This window comes from Manduca sexta, unplaced genomic scaffold (assembly GCF_014839805.1).
Source record: "Manduca sexta isolate Smith_Timp_Sample1 unplaced genomic scaffold, JHU_Msex_v1.0 HiC_scaffold_8, whole genome shotgun sequence".
NCBI classification, from domain to species: domain Eukaryota; kingdom Metazoa; phylum Arthropoda; class Insecta; order Lepidoptera; family Sphingidae; genus Manduca; species Manduca sexta.
In genome coordinates this window covers 13,629-31,411 of record NW_023595627.1, presented here as the reverse complement: position 1 = coordinate 31,411, position 17,783 = coordinate 13,629, and the positions used below count along the sequence as shown (strand labels likewise).

The window sequence follows — 17,783 nt, the reverse complement described above, 5'->3', positions numbered from 1 at the left end:
ATAAATGACTATTACTATGTAAATGTGATTAATTATTGCAACAATTCATGTAGTATCCATCCCACGAATCAGTACATGCATTTTGTTTAATGAGAGAGCAGTAGTCTGCAGTCACCGAATTTAGGTAGAAGCGGTTCGGGCGATCGTTCGGCGCACCAGATCCTAGAGGACGCAAAAAGGCTGCCGAAAAATTGTTGACTAGGAGAACCCAAGTAGTTACGTCAGGTCCTAGAGAATACCCTGGATTAATTGGATTGTCTCAGGTAGTTAATTTTAAATAATAAAGCCAGGTTTACTCGATACAGCGTTTATTCCATAAATAAATATTTAACACTTATGTATGTAATAATGATAAAATAGACTAATTATAGACATCCGAACGAATGAGTTGTCGGATGAGAGCTGGCGTTGGTAGTCGCTCTGCGTGCCGCACTCGCACGAGTTAAATGGCGACAGAACGTGCTCAATATTACAAATACATACTTCCATTAATACGTTTTATCAATACGAACGCAAATATCTAACGAAATTATTAAATATAGCACAGTGCTGACTCGTAACGATGACGCGACGTCGACTTAAAATTTACCGATATAAATATATTAGCTTACGAGTTTTGGGGTTGCCAGTTTAACATATTTTATACATCAACAGACAGGCCAAACAAAATCTTATTTTTTAAACAATATTCACAAAACATAACAAGCTCGTATCTCAAATAATAATAAAAATCTGTTAGTATTTCACTGTTTTAATCCATCTTAACATGTAGAGCAGGAGCGGATAATTTTAGGCAAGTGCTGGCCTTTAAAATCTCTGTACTTTAATACAAAATTGTTGTAAATTAATTATTCTGGATATGTACCAATCACTTATACCAGCGCGGCAGTGGGCGTTGGGCGGAGATGTGTGGAAACGAAGCAAACTACAGATCATTGATCACTTATCAACTGCGTAATAGAAAATTATGTTATTATTAGTGGATACTCATTAAATCTAGGGGCTAATATGACAAACGCGCAATATTATACGTTTTTATAAACGTCCACATGATACGCGAAGGCGAAAATTGAAAAATACGTATTTTATTATAACTACGAAAATAATTTCAACCTCCTCGACAGTATCTACACACGGATATTCTGCGTTTCAATGGCGAACGGAAAGCAAAATCACAGCGGGTCGTGTTTACGCATTGAGGTCCATGTCCGCGAAGATGTCGCCGCGCGTGGCCACCGTCAGCGCGTAGTGCGAGTTCAGCTGCAGCAGCAGCTCGCGCTCGTCCAGCATCTCCAGCGCCTCCACGCGCGCGCGGTCCTCCTCGGGCAGCGCGCGCCACACCGTGTGCATGTCCCACGAGCGCGCCGCCTGGAACCCCAGCGACAGCATGCGCTGCGCCTGCGCCGCTGGCTCGCGGCAGTACCCCTCGCCGGCCAGCGCGCATCCGCGTGCACTCAGGTTGCGCACCATCACCTCGCCGAACTTGTCGCCCAGGTTGCACTGCTCGTACACCAGCAGAGCGCACCGCGGGAACGTAGACGACAAGTGACGCAAGAGGGCGTGAGCCGCGTCGGGCCGCAAGTATACCAGCACACACTCGGCTAGTACGAGGAGTGTGGGGAGCATCCGGCAAGAAACACCGGCGCCGACCAACTTGCGCCGTACCTCGCCCAGGCAGCGTAGGTCACAGCTCACTAGGTGGTATCCATCCGAGTGCAGGTCGCCCTCGCGAATCATCACCTCGCCATCTGCGTCAAGTGTAAACATGGAGATGTACATTTATAATTATAAGTACTATTCAAGCTGCATAAAGGATCATTAAGAGTTTAAAAAATATATTCAAAGTAAAAAAATTAAAACTTTTTAACAAATTTTAACCACCTTGAAAAACATCACATTGTCGTAAACTGTATATAGTTCGGTTTTTAGTGGTTTTGAAGGCGGTTTAATTTTGTGAAGAAGAAAAACATTTTTGCTTTTTTAGGTAAAAATAGACTTTATTGATGGTGTAATTCTATTGCGCACATGGAATGACTATTGCGCACATGGTATGACTATTGCGCACATGGTATGACTATTGCACTGAGACGTTAACCGCTGCCTACCCTGAAAAGGAGAAAAGGTGTAATGCTATGCATATATATATTTATATGCCCAATGTAGATCCAATCAAAACCAACACAAGCAGATCACAGAAAACTCAAAGGAAAACAAAATTTGCAATTTGATTACTTGGACAACATATTATTTCAGTTTAAAACTAATATAAAAGAAAGGAAGTTTTATTGACTACTGAACCGATATTAAAAATATTTCTTTTAGACCAATGTGGAATTATAATATCCTACATGTTTTTTCAAATTGGTTAATGACTGACTTGAGTTCAGAGGTAAAATAAAAATTACACACATCAAATTGACAATCTCAAGGTTGTTAAAAAAGCACCATACATTACCTTCATTGCTTATTTTCTCAAGCAGCTGCTTGTTGCGTTTGATGATATGAGACTTCTTGCTGGTAACCGCTTGGAAATCTAACTCGACAAAGTTTCCCACAGCCTGGGTGCTATCCTTCAACCTCCAGTACAGTGTGTCAAAACCGCAGCCCAAATTGATAATTTGACATTTTGTGTCACATCTCTGCAATCATATATTTAAATTTCTATGATTTTAGCTTTTTTTTTTTAATAAACAAACCCCATCTTAATACTCAATCAGATTCTGAGAATTAACAAATAAAAAATCATGTGTAAGTGAAGTCTAAAACTTGGTTCCTTTACTACCATTTTGACATAAATAGAGGAAAGGATTGGGGAGCCTTTAATGAAAATGGCGGATTATGGATTTCTTGGTAAGCTTAGTTACATCGAAACAATACATAGGATGTTCGAGGCATTTGGATGATAATGATGCTTGAAAGGTGTCTTCTAAGCTGACAATCAGTAAATTTTACGCAGAGTGCTTTAAAGTTTTGATTTTAATATAAAAATTCATAACAATTCAACTTTTAATTTTATAAAAATATTGTGTAATGTTATTAAAATTGTCCTAGATCAAATGACGCAGAAAAAATGGTGATTCAAAATATTTATATAATTCATTTTCAGTATATTTGTCGCTGAAATATTATTGCCTTTCAAGCGTCAATATACAGATGCTATGAAAACAATAGCCTATACAATTCAGCCATTTGTGTGTAATATTTGATATATTATGGAATATAAATATTATAATCAAATATAAGGACTAGTCATTCAACATTATATGTTTTTTAGCATGAGTATAAAAGAATTGATACAAATATAATTTTAAATTATGATAAAAAAAAATAACATGCCCGAGAAAAATCTTTCACATATAATTCCTATTTAGTTTTTGAAACCTTTTATTTTGATTAATTCTCATCATAGTACTTATTGCGCAAAATTCAAATTGTACTATATACTATATAATATGATTACTAAGTATTACTTCAGGACATACGGATGAAAATATATTATTTTAATCTTGGGACCAATAGGAGGATGTTGGTTGACCTATCGGCGCCTTTAATACGAGAGCGGGCCTGCAAAAGCCTATTGCCGGTTATCAAGACATGGTGAAATCTAGTTACCTCCAAAACTGATGGATAAACATCTCCATAGCTCTGACACGCGCATAGTACCCTCGGTTGATCTCGGGTGCCTTTCTATCCACATGTTTTGCGAAATATGTTATGTAGTCATCCTTCCAGTAGCCTAACTCAACCGCGCACCGCTTGCATTCTGTAGCGTCTGTGTTAGTCGCGATTATGGCCTCGTCCTCCGCTGTCCATGATATTATATTATCCATGGCTTCGATATGCTGTCTTAAGAGCTCTCGTGTACCCGTTGATACATTACCGGACCACTCTATATGTTTCTGCTATCACTTGTCTCTATACACCATGAAAATTATGTTTTGAATAAATTTATGTGCTTCATTTTACAGTACTGACATTGACAGTTAACCAGTCACCACTGCAAATGTCAATATGAATATAAATCTAAGTACGTATCTTGAGCCAAGACTAGCTACATTTATACGTAGTATTTGTATTCTCTTTGTACATTTACGTTGTGGCTCGAAGCACCACAACTTAGAGGTTTTGTTGTCCGTATAAATAAAAGTTTGAGTACAACTAGCCTAGAGTCTAGACTAATCTTGTATAATATGAAATTAAAAATTTATTGGTATTATTGTTGACGAAATGTTAATTTAATATTTTTCATTATAATTCATCAAATCAAATATTTTTTTATTTTATTGTTTAATGGTATAGCATATATTTATATTTCATTTTATTATTTTTGTTTTATCGCAGTGATGTGTCACTACTCGAGGTACGAATTTAGGCTCTTTCACACTTTAAAGTTTACTTCCGATATTAACCCAATTTATAGCGATAATTTTATCGGTTGTATCACTCCAGTTTGCAAAATTGTATTCATTCGAGTACTTACTAATTTGGCTAAATGTTAGCTGAACTGAGAACAACTATCAACCATCTGAGATAAACAATAGAGATAAACCAATGGTCAGTATTGTCAAATGTCAAGTGTCAACTGAATCAATTTTGACATTTAACACGACGTGAACAGTAGGTACTTTTGTACTCTTAAATTTACATTTAATTAGTAATAATTACAACTTTACCATTCGTAAGTAAAGAAGAAGATTTAGCAGACAGTATGCCTCTGCATAAACTAAATTGATACTACTTTCACCATAAAACATCAACTGTGAAATGAAATTCATTCCTGTTAAATTTGTAGCTTTGGCAAGTACTTATATTGTACAGTAGTACACTGTAAGGAAAGGTGGGGAGGCAGTGGTCTACAGGGCATAGGAACGGCAGCAGAATCTATAATGTGTAGTTACGATTCTCTACCTGTGGTGCTCGTGAGCGCTGCGGACACCGCCGCCGCTGACTCACTTATCGCCGGTATTTATCTCTTGCACTATACCTCCATTTAAAATCTTATATTAGTCTAACAATATTGCCAATGTTTTAGTGTTTAAATAAAATTTTGTTGTCCGGCAAGTGATTCACTAATACATTTATGGATAGTAGTTGAAGTTAAATTTATTTCAATAAGATTAAGTTCTTATTAAAAGAATAACCAGTTATTGGCAGTTTGCACCCAATCCCACTATGGCCCTTCGAAGACGTTACTCACAAACATTTTATAGTCTGCAAAGTTTTGTGGCCATTTCTTTTTGGAACAGTATAATAATGAACTAAACAAGTTTACATGATGGAAGACATCACATCTTAGAAAGAACTATAACATAAACTGAATTTTGCCATTTTAAGATCATCTATTGTTGCTCAGTAATTACATTAACTACATTGTACTTAAAATTGAAATGACACTGTTTCAACTGATGGTTAGGCCTATTGATATAAGCCCTTTTGCATATAATAAACTTACCACTTGGAACATAGCTATTACAGCTTCTAAGGTTGTATGCACGTTGTGATAAAAATGTATGTAAAAGAAAATTTATATTGTTTTCAGAAATAATTGACAATGATGTGACAGAATCTTATTGTAAGAATGACAGTGGAGCAGACCCAGTATGGAGAATAGTGAATAAATATTACACAGCAGATGTGAGAGTACATACTCTCACAGATCAGCAGCAAATGCAAATAGATCCTGACAAAGTAGAAGCTCATGTCATACATCTGACTGAGACAGAAGTGAGTGCATCTGGTAGTTTGTTCAATAGTCCATTGTGTATTAAATAATTTATAATTTGTCGTTTTAATGTAACCAATATTTTTGTTTTTTTACTAAGAGCTAATTCCTATAAATTATTTTAATCTTGTGTGATCTATAGTGAAGATGGACCAATCAAAATAATGTTTTTTTGATATGTTTAACAATAAGTTATTTTTATTGGTTTATTCTTGCAGTATTATATTCTTACCCCCTTATTCATAAACGTTTTTTATCTAAGGACGGAGTAAAGCTGTGATAACAAGCCTGTTTCTCAGTGCCCAACGGCACTGAGAATAGACATAGGCCGTTGTGATTGGTTATTATTGTTGTATTTCAATATTAGCCAATCACAACACCCCTACGACTGCGAAGACTGCCATGCCGTCAGCACTGAGAAACAGACTTGTTATCACAGCCTTACTCGGTCGTTAGATAAAAAACGTTTATGAATAAGGGGGTTAGAGTATTCTTACTTACAGTTGGGATAGTATATTGGATTCAGCGGGCAAAGCTATTATTAATTTTAGAATGGCTAGTACATATTATAACAGGGTTGTTAAACAATTTTAAAATCATAACAGCAAATGTATAAAATAACGATATTATATTGCGCAGTGTTCCACCGGTGGTAGTGCAACGGTGGCATGTGCCGAAGGCCGGCAACAACGCGCCGGAGCTGCGGAACGCGGCGCTGATGTCCGGCTAGTAGCTGCATCGTGTGTCGAACCTGATGCTGAGCTAGAGGCGTGGGCTGCCAGTCATCACCGGGAGCTAGTCGCGCTACGGGAGGCATCTCCCGAGACGCCAGGGCCCTTCCTCGAGCAGTACGGCGTAGAAAGACTGCGCGGTGCACTGCACGCCCACGCGTGGCGCGGAATGGAGCGTGTGCGACCAGATCACGGCCCTCTGCCGTCGCTTAGTGAGTACTATTTGAAGCAGCTTTACAGAATGTAACTTTACCATGTATTTAAGTTGTATGGAGCCGCCTTCATATCGCATCGTAAATGCAACCAAAAATAAAGTTGCTAAATGTGTAAGGATTGATATCTAATAAAACATCGAAGTATAAAATATAACAATCGATATTTATTCTTTAAATTACAATTAAAAGTGAATCGTGGCCGATGTTACTCTGACGGTACCGTGCCGTAGGCGTCCATCGACTGGACGGTCGAAGCGCGCACACGAGCAGCCCGTTTCTGACGTATCGTCCGTCGCGTGTCGTTACACTTACGTATCATCTTTGCACATTGATTTCGCATTATTTTAGCAAATTAGATGTGTTACTTTCGCGCGACATAAGAGCAGAAAAAAATACAAATGCGTAATCATTACAGAGATGACGTAACTAACATTTGCGACACGAACGACATTAATGTCGACTATCTGTACAGGTCGGACATCGTCAGAGTCATCGGAGGGCTCTGCGGGCTCGGCGGGCACGGAGGAGGAGTCGGTGGAGCGCGCGGAGGCGTTCGTGGCGGCGCTCGGCGCGCTGGAGGCGGCGCGCGACTCGCGACACGGCGACGCCGCGCGGCTCGACCGCGCCGAGCAAGTGGTGGCCGCCTTCTGTCGCGCGCTGGGCTACGACCTGGACGCGTGCTGACCGCCTGCAGGTGCTGACGCCTCGCCCTCGCCCCGCGGCGTTGCGTGCGCTCGCGTGCAACATTATAACTAACTATTATCACAGCGGAAACAGCACGTGTTCGGCGACCGGCGCGGCATGCGCGGTCGCGCACTATATGTATATACATGTATAATTACGTTAAATCACAAGCGCAACATTTGTAAAAAACCATTGTCACCTAATGATACGATCTCGTCACTTACATTGATATGAAAATGAGCTACGACGTCTTTAATTTTTTTTAATGTCATAATAAATATAATATATAAACAGCCGTGTGTGTGTATATAACTAGAATCTAAATTGTTCGTTAACATTATATAAACTAAGTGCACCATCATCGTTGTCATACGTTTGTAGCCTCGAGACGACACGACGCTCTCGTCAGTGGTTTCCACGGCAACAGCGTCGTGTCGCGTCGGCCGCAGCGCGACACAACATCGTATAAACACTCGTGTGCGTCTGTACACAACGGTAATAATTCAGAAACAACAACATAGCCCGGCCCTTTAGGGTCAGTGATGACGAGTGGCGGCGGAGAAATATTCGATAACAAGTGAATATCAGCTTTATGCTCATTCGAATTAGGCTAATATAAATGATGATATCTAGTCAAATGAATCATGCTTCGCAGACTACTACGGCAGATGTATTTTTCCTTCAAAGTAATTAAAAGCTTTATACGTAAGATAGCATCTGAATAAAATTGCTGTCGAATGAATTCTCTTTGCCGCCATTTGTGTCGTAGTGACCCTTAAGAACCGTCCACTTTACACACTCGGCATCAAGCGTCACAGCGCGACGTCACCAAACCCTCTGCTTTCTTTGGTCTAATAACATCTCTCCTTATTTTTTAAATATTCCTTCTAATGTCATGACATTGGGAATTTTACAAACAATAGATATATTATTAACATTGATTGCTGGTCGGTAAATTCGATATACAATATCTTACTACACACAACATGATACAACCAACCCGACATAGGAACTACCTTATCCACTTATATGTACTTTATTGTCCAATTATCCACTTATAGGAAATAACAATAAATACGCGTGGGTTCAATTAGACGTGTGCTGCGTCGCTTCTAAAGTAGCATTGACTAAGCAGCACGAACAAGACCTACGGCGAGTGTGTAAAGATCGCTAACAGAAATAAAACTCTTTTTGTACAACCTCGTGCGCCACAACCGAAACAGTATAAACATCTTAAAATGCAACAAAATATCTAACGTTTACAACTAATAATACTAGTTGCAGAGTTATCTCGTGAAGCGAGACGACGCAGAGCTGCAGCTCGCCTGCGCACCACCCCCGCTGCGCCCGCGCATGCCCTCGTATCTGAAATATTTTAAACACAATGTTAAAAATCAAAAAGAAGTCTACAAATTAAATAGATTAAAGAACATTTCAGCGTTCTTAGACATTTTAATCCGACATTGGTAAAAGTGTAGAATAGATTGTAATCTAAAGGCCACCAGACTACTTATTTTCTGATAAACAAAATGTGTGTATAATGAAGTGTTAGTTCTTTTAAGTTAATATATGAATACTTGTTAGTATTCGCCACAAGTATTGTTTCTCAGAAAACAAGGCGGCGGCCTTGGGATTTCCATAAGTATGTTTAGTCAAATTCATTTGCAATAGGTATTTGCTAAAGTCTTCTAAAATACATTAATGTATGTATAAGACCTAAAAATGATTTATTTGTAAATAAAATTATGTTATTATTTATAATAAATGAATAAAACCGATTAACGAACTTTTCTTCCTATTTCATAGATAGGTATAGGATATCTTTTTTTACCTTTACTAATTAATTAAAATAAAATTAATTACATTCATTTCAAAATAGACTTTCGCATTAGCTCTTAGAATAACTACTTTGTTAAATTCAAGCAATAAAACGAAAAACATTGTGTCCAAATACGATCTACTTGTTATTTGAATGTTAAACAATCTTAACTGCTTCAGTGGCGTAGTTTGTGTTACTGTACGACTACAGTGCTGAGGTTTGGGTTCGACCCCTGAATCGGACAGCTTTATTGGGTTTTTCTACTCTATATCAATCGTGAAGCCTGGAATTTGTGCTCTGTATGGCGATAGGCTCGCCCCTCATCACATCATGAGACGGAATACACATTGTAGATAGCGTGTGAACGATTTGCACCTCTGCTTACCCCTTCAGGTATAAAACGCGTAAGTGTGACATCTTAACTTTGCATTTTTTTTTAATAAATCTAGATTTAAAGTAACATTAATACTTAGTTTTGAATAAGCTCTATTACTTTTTAGCCCAAATTTATTTAGTTTAGCCATATCCATACTTCTAAAACGATAGAGACATTCTATCAGTTTCGGTTCGACAAAAATAGGTACGTTAAAAACATTATCAATTAACATAGTTAAAGCCAGATGACGCACTGCGCAGAATTATTTATTGATAGTGTCAAGTGACGACTGGCGTAGGTACCTGCTTCTGAACTGGGCCAGCGCATACACGTGTGATGGCCAGAGTAATTACTAACGAGTCGAGTAGGATCAATGAAGGTCCGACAATCGCACGGTATATGTCTCTATAAAGAATTGTGTAGACTTAGATATATAAATAGGTTTAAGGACATTGAACAAATATAGAAATTTATTTATAATAATAAATAACATCAGCCCTGTATTATATATGCCCTGTATTATACTTGCCCACTGCTGAGCACGGGCCTCCTCTACTACTGAGAGGGATTAGGCCTTAGTCCACCACGCTGGCCTAGTGCGGATTGGTAGACTTCACACACCCTCGAAATTCCTATAGAGAACTTCTCAGATGTGCAGGTTTCCTCACGATGTTTTCCTTCACCGTTAAAGCGAACGATAAATTCACAAAGAATACACACATGATTTTTTAGAAAAGTCAGAGGTGTGTGCCCTTGGGATTTGAACCTGCGGACATTCGTCTCGGCCGTCCGTTCCACACCCAACTAGGCTATCGCCGCTTAAAATGAAATGAAAATTGAAATTTATTTGTTACGGTGTAAAAACGTATACCTTTATTATGATAGAGAACATATAACTTTTTGCATCAGTGTTTGATTAATTTTGTATTATTATAAATATTTTTATCCATATCATTATATTTCTCGATAAGTAGGAATATTTGGTTGTTAGGCTTAATATTCGGACGAACGGCCACCGTGCGTAAAAAACAGTCCTTTATAACTATGCGGATTAGTCATCCCTAAAATGGACATTCACTGCGATAAGATTATTACGAGAAGTAGCGGGGGATTTATTAACCTATCAAACCCACATTTAATATGTACTACAAATAAGACTTACCACAATACGAGCGGCGGCCAGGAGAGGTCAGGGCGTCGGCGCCGGCGCCGCGTGCAGCAACTCCGGCCGCGCCAGCAGCGCCGCGAAGTACTGCTCCGCCAACCTGCTCATGTACTGATGCGGCGCCGCTCGCGCCGGCCACCACCCCTCCAGGAACCCGATGTGTCCGCCGCGAGCCGTCACCGCCAACGCCACGCGCTGCGCACGCTCCGCCTCGCGCAGCGGGATCGCGTCCAACGGCTGGAAAGGGTCGTCCGCAGCGCACAGGCACAGCAGTGGCACGCGCACGCGCTCCAACTTGTCACGCAGCGTGGCGGCGCGGTAGTACGCCTCTACAGACCCGAAACCAAAATGTTGAGCCGTGAACGCCGCGTCGAACTGGCGCACAGAACGCGCGCGGTCCACGCCGCCCCAGTCGCAAAGCTAGGGCACGCAGGGGAGCATGAGCACGCACGGTATTGCGCAGATTTCGCGCCATATGATACGACAGCGGCGCGTTCAGCGTTACACGTTCCATGTACTCCGAGCCCTTCACCACGTCCAGCGGTGAGGACACTACCAACGCGCCATGGACAAGCGAACGGTCACCCTGCGCTGCCAGATAGTGGCCCAGGATCAACCCGCCCAGAGATACGCCGGCCGCCAGCAGCGGCGCATCGCCGCAGCGCGAGCGCACCGCCCGCACCACCTCCGCGAGGTCATCGTGACTCACCGCACAGTACAGCCGCGGGGTCTGTTATCAAAATATACATCCTTGTTCATCACGTTTTTTGCTCTATTATACATATTTCAATACACGAAATTTATTCAATTATAGGTTGTCTAACTGGCATCCAGTAAGAAGCTTACCGTAAGGGGCAGGCCGCCAAGACCGCGGTTGTTGAAAACGACACAACGCGCGGAAAGTTTGCGCGCTGCCGCCGCCAAGCAGCGCACATAGTCAGCGTGCACGCTGCCGGTGAGCCCGGGCAGCACAAGCAGCACGGCGCGAGGCTCCTGCACCTCCCACGCCTCCGGCTCCACCCAGTCGAGCGCTACCTGACCGCCGTCGGATAACACCAGCACCTCCCTGTGGACAGGCCTTGTGCACATCAAAACTATTCTGCATAAATGGTGACAATAAATCGCTCTGCACTTTATAGTGACTGCATTTGTACATACATATATCGAAAAATTTAAGCACTCAATAAAGTATGAATAAATTTGTCCGAGCGAAAATATATTTATACTGCCAATAATAGCACTCATTTTAGAATTTATATTATTAAAAATTATTCCCTAGGTATGTCTATATGGATGTACTTGATCATAGGCAGTCATTGCTTATGAATGGCACTACGCACCGCCTATACACCACAGGCGGCCAGAGAGAGGAGCGCAGGAGAGAACCGAGCACTGTCTGTAGTCGCGACTCGACGCACCACGGCGTCGGCCAGTAGCGCTCGCCGAGTAAAGGCACATTCTCTTGCAGGAACTCACGGAACTCGACTTCACCGCACACCAACAACGGCTTCTGCAAGATAATCTTAAAATTTTAATTCATAGAATTTTTTACTTGACTGGAACACTGGCTTGCTAATAAGTCATATGGAATTAGAATTCAGCATTAGACGATTGCACATATTTAAAACCTGTTTGTGCCTTTCTCCACAGAGCATCATCATTTGTTTTACATTTTAACTTAATTGAAGTATGTACCAAAGAAGAGATAGTTGAAAAGTAGATAAATGATAGATTTTCGTTCACATACATAATATACAAATTTCTTTGACTGCCCTGGTGGCATAGTTGTATTATGGTACAACTGTAGTATTAAGATCTTAGGATTGATTCCCAGATCGGGCAGTCATATCTCCAGTCAGTATCTGTCTGTAATTTATGCCTTGTGCCTATTAAGATGTTAGGGTCACCTTCTATGACATCATAGGATGGAATATGCTCAGGGTACATTGGTGCACTAGTTGCGCGTCTGCCTACCACTTCAGGGATAAAAGGCATGAGTGTGTGTAATATATATTTCCTTCATTAAATATGGTCTAAACAATATACTAAATAAACTAGAGATAGTTTGCGGCTTCACCTGTTTTAAGGTTTTTCCAGGATATAAGTCCTGCTATATAATTTCTCTCTCAAACTTTCTCCATGCAAAATTTCATTGAAATCCATACAGTAGTTTTTGACTTTATCACATTCAAATAGATGGACATGGAGGAGTCCTTTAGTTTTATAATATAAAAATGTAATTAAGTTAGGAACATAATGTTTCACATTATCACACTCCCAAAGCAGTTATTATATTATTGAAGGTTGTTGGGAAACTATAAATGGCAACCATATTTCAATAAATAGTCTTAATATAGATAACAATAGAATACACATGTACAATGATGCTTGTGCAATTCAATGAAACCTCTAGAGTACCTAAATAAAGACTTATGGAAAGGAAATGATGTAAATAATCTGACCATGAACAATATTTTTAAACTTTCCATTTTTTTCCATTGTTTTATACTGTAAAGTTTTTTTATGGTAATTGTGGAGGTAAGATTTTATAGAGATTATTTGAATAAAGAATATTATTGTCCATGGACGAAAATAGCTCTAATCCTTATACTTTGGATATTTATATATTTTATTGAGGAAAATCAAACAGTTGTATGAGAGATGCAAACAAATAAGCACATACATAAAATTAATAATTAAAATATAGTATAATGTAAAATACATACAACCTACTACATTCTTCTACAAGTGAATAATTTACAATACAAATGAAAATAAGGGAAGTGGTGACTAATTAAACTATAAATAATACCCACTCATCAAAATCTAGCTGCATTATAAACATATGTTTTCAAAAGTTATCACATCAAGTGTGATGAGGCAAACAATGACTATATTTTTCATAAACAGGGCTCTATACTTGCACGGAATATTCTAACTGACACCTTATAAGAAATTTGTATAAATGAAAAATATCTACACTCCTAATATGATATCACCAGAATAACTTCATATAAACTGTCACCAAATAAACTAAGAGTTGTTTTCTGTCATAATAGTTTTAAGCATCTAAATACTTAAAAATTATTAATAGAAAATATGAACTTATCAAGTTACATGGTAGCCCAGTGACATGAAATCATAAGATGCAGTTATGCCACCAACTGACATGTAGCTTTTAATTACAATGTTTATAAACAAATCCAAGGGCCCAGAGGGAATGAAAGTGTGTTACTGAAGCATAGGTATTTTTATAGAGTAAATCCAAATATACTATATAAATTTAAGCCTATAAGCGTAGGATTGTTATTATAAAGATAGCAAAGCCGAGTTGAAGGACAAACTGCGAAGTGTGGCGTCATCGATCGGCGATGAATAATGATGGCAATAAAGCGTAATGTACTTTACCTTCACAACTTCCACAAGATAATAGGTTATGTACAAAACCGACAACGAAAACCCTACGAGTAACTCTTTTTTTACCTCCAGTATATACATAAAGAGACTTAACATGATAAAAGTAAGAAAATACTGAACAAAATAAAGAACAAAATAAAAAATAACTCTAAATAAAGAGCACAGAAACTGTAGCTCACAGCTCCGTACACTTTATCGTCCCGCTCGCGACATGACACTGACAATTGACATCTGAGCTCTGACATTGGCATTTATTGTTATTTTATTTTGACAATACGCATTTCATAATCAATTAATCGTTACTCGTTACTAAGATCGTTATTCGTTATTAATATCCTTTCCACAGAAACTACTTTACGCCCCTGCGTAAGACGTTTTAGAACGAAAAACAATAAAACTTATCTAAATGAAATAAAAACGTAGTAAATTATATAATTTCTACTAATTTTATTTTATTTTTTTCCTAATAAGCATTAGAGATCGTTTTTTTAAATTTTCATCGCTATGAATATTCGGCCGAAAAACAATCCGCCAACAATATTTTGATAATAGCAATATTTTTTAGGTTATTTCATAACTCTTTTTAGTTCTGGTAGTACCAGATCAACTGTTGCGCGTTGCGACAGTGTCTGTTTTATTTTTGTATATTTTTTATTTTATTTTAGAGAAGTATTATCATATTTTTGTTACTTAATTTATGATGATCTGTTAGTATACCTCAACATTATTATATTGTGTTCGGTTTACGGTTAAGTGAAATTCATAAAAGATGAAGAGCGCCAAATTGATGATGTGTGGCGGTCGCCACCTCGCTTCCAGGGCGATTCCAGCTGCACCCTTGGCCAGGTGAGAGCTAACTAAAATCCAAAGCCTCGTGACCCTCGCTTCTTATCGCTTACTGGTTGCCATACGACGCCCAAACATACAACAAAGTCGCCTTGGACTTTGTACTACGAACTTGGACGATGTAGGGCAAGCCAATAACACGGTTACCACTCACTGAGCCAAATATTACGGATTTTAGTACAGTACACGCAGTCTAATCTTGAATAATATATGCTAACAACACTATGTTTCATATAGATAAAGACAAAAACAGCATACAAGATAAGATTTATGATCTAAATAAGAGTAAAATTGATTTGAGTTAACAATAGGGTAACAAACCATGAGAGCCAAATCTTTACCCAAGTTTCCTCAAATAAAAGTATTTTTAGTGGTCTTAATTTAGAAAATCTTTTTATACTCACATTTCAAGCCAGAACATAATTTCTGAAGTTATGAAACAAGTTTAATGACATTAGACTTTCACAACTAATTTGAAATAATATTTAGTCTATTTTCGTCATAACCTAGCTATTGTAACCAAGTTTGTTGCACTAAGAACTTAAAAAATATCTCATTCTTTTTCTAAATACTTTCTTTGTAAACATTAAAACTTCGAAATTTAAAAAACCATAAGCAAGAAAAACTTACACAATGTGTTGAGCAATAAACCAAACTTGTTTATGTTAATAATGTTTATCTGAAATAACCATACTCAACCTTCAATTGTATTCAGGTTACTATGTAAATTCATTGATCTACTGAACTGTATGAAAACATAATTGATATTTAATATTGATATGAAATAAAAAAATATATATATTATTTTATTTTTACAAGGTCTGTGTACAGTTCAAGTGACCTTGGGTCTATTTTCTTTAATAGTTTAATTTTAGAAATCTAGTGGTCCACTTGCAAAAGCTCAGCAGGCTTCATAGGAAAGCCTGATAAAAAGCACATTGAGTATAGCAATTGAAAATCTCAAGAGAATATTCTGGTTAATGCATATGAGAAGACATTTCATTGATAAAAGCTTAATTGTAGTTTTAACAAAGCAAAACTACTTTTTCTTTGTCCTTTATTAAATCACTAGGTGTTGCTCATGGCTTTGTCTTATTAAAAAGCCTTTCCTGCTACAATAGTCCCTAATACACTGTTGCGATTCATAGAACCACCTCTACAACACCAGCACCAATCTATTGAAAAAATCTAATAAAAAAAACTTTTTTTTCATGTTAGCAAATTCAAGGGATAAAAAATAGTCTGTGTAAATCCAGGACATGATATACTTATGCACAAAATTTCATCAAAATTCTGTTTCTAATTTTACTTCCAAAATTTCCACAAACTTTAGCATTTATAATATTACTAAGAGTATGTACATAATATTCAATATTAACACAATGAATAATATTAAATAATAAATACTAAAGAACTGACAAGTAAAAAGATATAATATGATTTATTTAATTAATGCATTCAAAATTATATTCAATATTTAATACCAGTGACCTTAAAAGTAAAAAATTATAATTAATTAAAGCAGGCAAAATAATCCTACATAATGATAAATACTTTCATACTCAGATGTAAGAAAATCATAATTAATTTTAAACTTATTTAAAAGGAATTTGTGGACTGCACACACTTTGGTCACTAATGACATCTTTATCATATCTTTATTTTAATCTATATTTTCTAAGACCTAAATTATATAATTACAACGACACACCTGGAATTTTAAGTAGGCAATTTATTTATCTTCAGGGCATCGATTTAAAGATATTAAAGGCTTTGCAATAGATTAAAGATGTCAGAAAAAAGGCTAGTCACTATATATGCTTTACACATGCCTGCAATTAGGAATTTAGTAGGTAAGTAGATATATTACTAGAACACAAACTTTGGAATGATTTTATTTTAACACATTAGAATTTTCTAGTTATTTCCTTAAACGTTTTTGTACTATTGTTTGAGGTATAGTTATTATAATATTAACATTTTAATGGTTTGGACTTTGATGCTGTTAATTGAAGTTTAATGTTCGCTAAACACAGATAGTGAAGATAGAAAGATATATAATTACAGTAGTAAATGGAAGAATCCTAAAAATATTTTATTTATATTTGTATTGCTTCTTTTTATTTGTTGGTGTTTCCATCTTACAATGAATACAAATGCGTCAAACATAAAAAAAGACATTATTTGTATTGTTCTAAGTTGTTCTTTTTTATTTTATTAAAAAATGTACAGGTATATTTGCATTAAAATTGTGTAATATGTCTAGTACCACGGGAGGGGGTGCGCGGGGCGGCGACGGAGGCCCGCGCGGTCGAGAAACAGCCACAGCAACAACGCGGCGCGCGCACCAGCGCCTCCTTCACGCTCAACCTCTTCCGAGGACACTTCGAGCCGGCGCAAGTGTTCCCCTTCCCGGAAGCGCTGTCTGATGACCAACGCCAAATGCTCCAAGAACTGGTGCCACCAGTAGAAAAGTTTTTCCAGGAGGTAATTAAGTAGTTGTTGGAACAAATATGATTCGTAGTAACGATTTTATAAGTTGGTCGATCTCTGATGGAGTCATTTCACTAAAAAATAACAACTATGTAAATGTAAAAGTGGCTCACATTATATAACAGTCATAAAGATACTAGCGCAATGCTTAATTTCATCACTTATGACGTGCCACATTGTTAGAGGCGCCCTAATCTTATTTATATTACAGTTTGAGACATCCAACAAATCACTAATCTAATTTTACATCTATACGATTTGACTTTCAATATACCATTCTTATCAGGTCAACGACCCTGCGAAAAACGATCATGA

At 37.7% G+C, this 17,783-nt stretch overlaps 3 protein-coding genes and 1 long non-coding RNA gene across 4 annotated transcripts; 2 read left to right on the top strand and 2 right to left on the bottom strand.

Annotated features, from left to right (window-relative positions):
• Positions 1-291: 291 nt before the first annotated feature.
• LOC115450555 (leucine carboxyl methyltransferase 1) lies at positions 292-4,032 on the bottom strand. Its single transcript, XM_037447261.1, is given in 3 exon segments — positions 292-1,748; positions 2,456-2,661; positions 3,613-4,032. Coding segments are annotated over 3 exon segments (984 nt in total). The 5' UTR covers positions 3,831-4,032; the 3' UTR covers positions 292-1,188.
• Positions 4,033-4,628: 596 nt separating this feature from the next.
• On the top strand, positions 4,629-7,647 carry LOC119193622. Its single transcript, XM_037447260.1, has 4 exons — positions 4,629-4,962; positions 5,540-5,724; positions 6,362-6,665; positions 7,141-7,647. The coding sequence occupies exons 1-4, from the start codon at positions 4,887-4,889 to the stop codon at positions 7,350-7,352; spliced, it is 777 nt and encodes a 258-aa protein (XP_037303157.1). The 5' UTR covers positions 4,629-4,886; the 3' UTR covers positions 7,353-7,647.
• Positions 6,811-14,298, bottom strand: LOC115450545 (phospholipase ABHD3). The gene is given in 6 exon segments (XM_030178596.2): positions 6,811-8,717; positions 10,710-11,129; positions 11,131-11,442; positions 11,559-11,778; positions 12,053-12,222; positions 14,121-14,298. Coding segments are annotated over 5 exon segments (1,200 nt in total). The 5' UTR covers positions 14,226-14,298; the 3' UTR covers positions 6,811-8,717; positions 10,710-10,736.
• A 410-nt stretch (positions 14,299-14,708) lies between these two features.
• Positions 14,709-17,783, top strand: LOC119193623. Its single transcript, XR_005114003.1, has 3 exons — positions 14,709-14,975; positions 17,242-17,462; positions 17,755-17,783. It is a non-coding gene; the product is annotated as an uncharacterized LOC119193623 (long non-coding RNA).

Bases quoted from the DNA above. Each gene is read 5' to 3' on its own strand.
- LOC119193622 (XM_037447260.1), top strand. From the start codon at position 4,887: ATGTGTAGTTACGATTCTCTACCTGTGGTGCTCGTGAGCGCTGCGGAC. The intron at 4,963-5,539 runs GTATTTATCTCT...TATTGTTTTCAG, and splicing joins CGCTGACTCACTTATCGCCG to AAATAATTGACAATGATGTG. The intron at 6,666-7,140 runs GTGAGTACTATT...CTATCTGTACAG, and splicing joins CGGCCCTCTGCCGTCGCTTA to GTCGGACATCGTCAGAGTCA.